This window comes from Bolinopsis microptera, chromosome 12 (genome assembly GCF_026151205.1).
Source record: "Bolinopsis microptera isolate Bmic1 chromosome 12, MBARI_Bmic_1.0, whole genome shotgun sequence".
In the NCBI taxonomy this organism is placed as follows: domain Eukaryota; kingdom Metazoa; phylum Ctenophora; class Tentaculata; order Lobata; family Bolinopsidae; genus Bolinopsis; species Bolinopsis microptera.
In genome coordinates this window covers 9,943,629-9,948,835 of record NC_087083.1, presented here as the reverse complement: position 1 = coordinate 9,948,835, position 5,207 = coordinate 9,943,629, and the positions used below count along the sequence as shown (strand labels likewise).

General features: G+C 34.5%; 1 protein-coding gene across 2 annotated transcripts; it reads right to left on the bottom strand.

Moving 5' to 3' along the window:
• Nucleotides 1-500: 500 nt before the first annotated feature.
• Nucleotides 501-5,207, bottom strand: LOC134824208 (uncharacterized). 2 transcript variants are annotated; one of them, XM_063835982.1, is made up of 8 exons: nt 4,993-5,207; nt 4,707-4,786; nt 3,887-4,002; nt 3,335-3,374; nt 2,004-2,044; nt 1,263-1,305; nt 1,123-1,160; nt 501-875 (listed from the first exon to the last, which is right to left on the bottom strand). In XM_063835982.1, the coding sequence occupies exons 1-8, from the start codon at nt 5,016-5,018 to the stop codon at nt 765-767; spliced, it is 495 nt and encodes a 164-aa protein (XP_063692052.1). In that variant the 5' UTR covers nt 5,019-5,207; the 3' UTR covers nt 501-764. The 2 variants fall into 2 exon arrangements, with proteins under 2 accessions (XP_063692052.1, XP_063692053.1); XM_063835983.1 differs by lacking the exons at nt 3,335-3,374; nt 3,887-4,002 and having other exon boundaries at nt 4,993-5,205.

Sequence of the window (5,207 nt, the reverse complement as noted above, 5' to 3'; positions counted from 1 at the left end):
CACCCAACTAAGCAACAAGCTATAGGCTAGCCACCCAACTAAGCAACAAGCTATAGGCTAGCCACCCAACTAAGCAACAAGCTATAGGCTAGCCACCCAACTAAGCAACAAGCTATAGGCTAGCCACCCAACTAAGCAACAAGCTGTAGGCTAGCCACCCAACCAAGCAACAAGCTATAGGCTAGCCACCCAACTAAGCAACAAGCTATAGGCTAGCCACCCAACTAAGCAACAAGCTATAGGCTAGCCACCCAACTAAGCAACAAGCTATAGGCTAGCCACCCAACTAAGCAACAAGCTATAGGCTAGTTCAACTGGTCTAAGCTAAGAAATCAGATTAGGGAGTGGTAGTTAAAGTTGGATAAATTTCTCTAAGGGGTCAAGTTTGTGATACTTTATTAAATACCATAATAGCTGTTGAAACAGGTTTACTTTCGTTGATCGTTTAGAGGGTTTTAGTTTGTCCGAAATTTGGATCAGGAGTAGTAAAACTAATGGTATGAATGCAAAATTAGCGTTTATAACTTTATAATAACACATAATATACATATATTTCTGTTAAACATTAAAAGCAAAACCTCAATAAAAGTATAATTTTTAGTAAATCTTGTTACTTTCACCGAAAATATTTTACATCATTTATTCGAAAAAATACAACCTCCCAAATTAGCACAAATAATTATCACTGTAAATACCAAAATGAAGTTGCTGGTGGAATAATACTAATTTTCTGAACCTTAATCGAACATGTACTCTTTTACGGTTTAGTTTCCTGCGCGTGACTTTCCGAATCGGCCTCCGAATTTTCCATTTCCAAATTTGTTGAATCCTTTGTTGGAGGGGTTCATCTGACGCTTTTCTAACTCCAGCACTTCCTAAATTAGTTATATTTGATTACTTATTAGCAATCAGTTATATTTGATTGCTAATTAATAATTTTGCTAATTACTAATTGGCAACAGATTGACACATATCAGTGATATTTGATCAAGAAGAAATGAAGCAAAATACGTTTCTAATGTAAAAGTTGTAAACACTTTCTTTATTAAAATGACTTAAGCTCTTAAATTACTTTCATTGTCTAAAAGACAATAAAATAGAAACAAAACATATTGTCATTACCTCTTCTCCTTTTTTGATTTTACCATATGTCTTCCAACCTGTGGAATATTATCATCAGTAAGTTTAATTTCAACATAAGTTTCAGGATAGCAAAACTTAAATAAACGATACACGAAATATAACATGTGTAATATGAAAACCTTGTTCCCTTTTCTCCGTATCAATATCAGACTCTTCCTCAACCTGAAATAATGAGGTTGGAAATTAAAATATCAAGAAAAGGTGCCGCGAAAATCCATTTAAAATAATTAAAAAGCGCATTAAAGCAACAAATGCATATTTGTCGTCCGATGCAGATTAATAAATTTTGAATTTAATATTCTGAAATGCAGTGATGTAATTGATTAGACATTTAATAGTAATTATATTATTATATTATAATATTATATAGTGATGTAATTGTTTAGACATTAGATAGTAATTATATTATTGTATTATAATATTATATAGTGATGTAATTTGGTGGATTCGTGTAGTGTTTTTGAGTCTCATGATTTGATAGTTCTTTTATTCAAATTTCTGATTGTTTCTGAATAGACTCAGTGATGACAGATTCTAATGGAAATAAATAGCTGAATAACGTATCGGTTATATATTTTGTTTGAAATAAATTTCGTCGTCAAATTTTTAATGTGAATATTGATCGTTATAATTGAATTAATACTATTTCAGAATATGAGTATGACGTAGAAATGTCGATACGTTATTCAGCTATTTATTTCCATTAGAATCTGTCATCACTGAGTCTATTCAGAAACAATCAGAAATTTGAATAAAAGAACTATCAAGTGATGTAATTGTTTCAACATTTAATAGTAATTATATTAATATTATTTAATAGTAATTATATTATTATGTTATGGTAGTTATATAATATGTACCTGAATGTTGTCAATCTCATCTTCTAATCTTTTTACCCAGCCTGAAATGATTTGTTTATAAGTTTATAAGAAACCTACTCTTAGCTAAAATCTTACTTTAACTTTAAAAAAGATACTATTGATCACTGTCGACAATCCATAAGGCAGTTTACCTTAAAAAGCTATTGTTAAACCGCATGGTCATAGATCAGACAAGGCTGGTCGGTCGGAAGTCGATCGGAGGTCGGTCAGGCGCCGGTCGGCGGTAGGTGAACGCCGGTCGGAGGTCGGTCGGAGGTTGGTCGGAGGTTGGTCGGAGGTTGGTCGCATTTTGCACTAATCATGTAGTTCACTGGATTCAAAATTTGAATCATTTTCCCGTCATAAATGTCGAAATTGGATAAAATTTCCGTTGCTATGTGGAAACAGTTAAAATTACTTTACAAGGCTGCCTCCACAAAAAACAGCCGTTTATTCCTCTTCGAACAAAAAATTACTACACAGGATTCTATTCTTACATACAAATCGAATTCCGATGATTGTGTTCAGGGTGTGTTTTAATTGCTTCCACCACAAAAATATTTCCATAAAACAATGGAAGTTAATTGGAGCAGTGTTTGTTGTCTCTTCCTGAATCACCATGAGCTTGTTCTACAATAATAAGGCCTCATTTCTTTCCTCAGAAAAGATAAACACGTTTAAAAGTATTGTGTACCAAATCGATATCATCCCACGGGAAAACGGGTTTGCCCACGGTTCTGGAATAGTCTTTATGAGCTAAACTTTTTCATTCGGACGGTGCCAGGTTTCCGTGGGAAAATCATTTATTTAACTTATAGTCATTGTTAAAGCAATTAATGTTTTGACCTGGTGATCTTTACAAACTACGAATTATCATTGAAAGTGCCCTTGTCGCATATTTCTTAAACGAAATTTTGAGTTTAATATGGACCAGCTAATGATTGCTACAATTATGTTGGATAAATTTAGTTTTGGATGCACAAAATCAATCATTTAACATGACATACCATGATAACATACCATGATAACATACCATGATAACATACCATGCTAACATACCATGATAACATACCATGATAACATACCATGATAACATACCATGCTAACATGCCATGATAACATACCATGATAACATACCATGATAAAATACCATGATAACATAATATACCACGATAGTCGACATCGAATCTAAACATGATCGTAAATTTTAACATACATGTGATAGCGATGACTAAATTCTGACTCCGGTATGACTCAAATTATCGAAGTGATTATTAATTATGCTAATGTAAATCATAGATTCAACTTGAACTTTCATTAATTTCACTTACTTTCAAATTCATCGGCCCGCTCAACTAATACCTCCTCCTCCTGAAAGGAAAGTATCTTATGCCTCCCAGATCAACAAGGTATTGCTGGTGCTGAAAAGGGGCTCATGCTTCTTTGAGGAGTTTACAAGGTACCAGTGGTGTAACGCCAAGAGGGGGGCGCTTTTTGGACGGGGGGGGGGGTGCCAACATGCAACGTTACGCCACTGAAACTGGTGCTTTAGAAAGCTGTCTAGAAATGAGCTCAGCTTAGGGTCTACTTAGCTGTTTATCCGTACTCATGGACACATTTCATTATTTCTTTTCCTTTGACTGCGCTGTGCAAAGTGCTACTGCTGAGAAACGAGGGAGAGGGACTGTTCAAAAGAGAGTTCAAAATATGAAACGTCCAAATATTTCATGGTCAATGGATGAAAAACGTCCGAACAAAAGATGATTCAAATGCTGTGTGCCTATAATGACTGCTTCTGAATGCTGTGTGCCTATAATGACTGCTTCTGAATGCTGTGTGCCTATATAATATGACTGCTACTGACTGTGAAAAACAAATCATACCAGCTCAACTTCTCCTTTTCTGCCTTTTGCCAATTTTGCCACCTGCATCTTTTTCATTTTACCACCTGCACCTTTTAGTTTTTTCTTCGAATCGAAATATTTTCCTCGTTGAAATACTGTAATAATTGTATGTATAGCTGCTGTGTTCATACTACAATTGCTTCAATTTTCGTCATATTAGGAATTTCAATTCTATTATTTTCTAATCGGTCGTACAATTGTACATTGTACAATATTGATTATATCGCTGATGCAGAATTATCGAACAGGTTTTTTATTTTCTAACTTAGTCACCAGTACATGTACCAGTATGTACCAGTATGCACCAGTATGTACCAGATCACCTGATGTACTATTAATAATTAATTAAAAAAGGTTTGTCGTGCCTAAATCGATTTGTTCTTAATCTGTGAGGTCCTCAGAGGTTTATGGTATGCTTTATCTTATGCTACCTTACTGCATTGATTCAGTGAGCTGCATGAGCATGGATCATGCTGGTCCCCAGATGATTTATCCCCCTATTATATTCGTACATTCCTTGTTAATGATGGAAGATTTGAAAGCAAAACCCTCACAAAACTCAATTGGTACGACTCCTACTATGATGGCTTAACCATACAACATACGTTAATTAACTAAAACCTTTAATCTACTACAATTAAAAATTTACCGTAACACGAATTTAATTTTTCCCGTCTTGTTCCCTGTAAATTTTACACTATATTGAAGATTTGCATGGGTAACTGCAGGCAAGACATTCAAATGATTTAAAAAATGATAAACAGATGCAGAGAAGTAACAATGCGATAATTTAACTCACCCTGATCACGCTCATCTAAAGCTGCATCCGCATCCGCATCGTCATCAGCTTTCACTGCCAGGAAGCACACCAACGTTAAACTGCGGTTAATAAAGTTGAATAGATTAATTTTGATGATGAATATTTCTATGTTCCTTGAAATCTTAAAATGAAAAAGATTGATAAGATTTTGAAATAATTTATGATGATCTCCAGGTCATTTTTTAACATCTCCTAGTCAGACTTTTAATTTTAAAGTTATCGGGGGTCGCAAAGGAATTCAAAATATTTGTAATACTAATATTACCTTAAACCAATCAGTAGAACCCTCATATCACAGCTTAAAAATTTCTCACAACTCTAAAATAAAGCACAGGGAATGAAGAAACAAAATGGCTCGACCCGATTTATAAAGTGAAAATCTCCTCGGCGTTTACCCAGTATATTGCCAGCCGGGATGGAATGAAAAACACGTGGCGTTGCTAAGAAAAGACAGCAATGTTTGATTGCGCCTAACCTTTT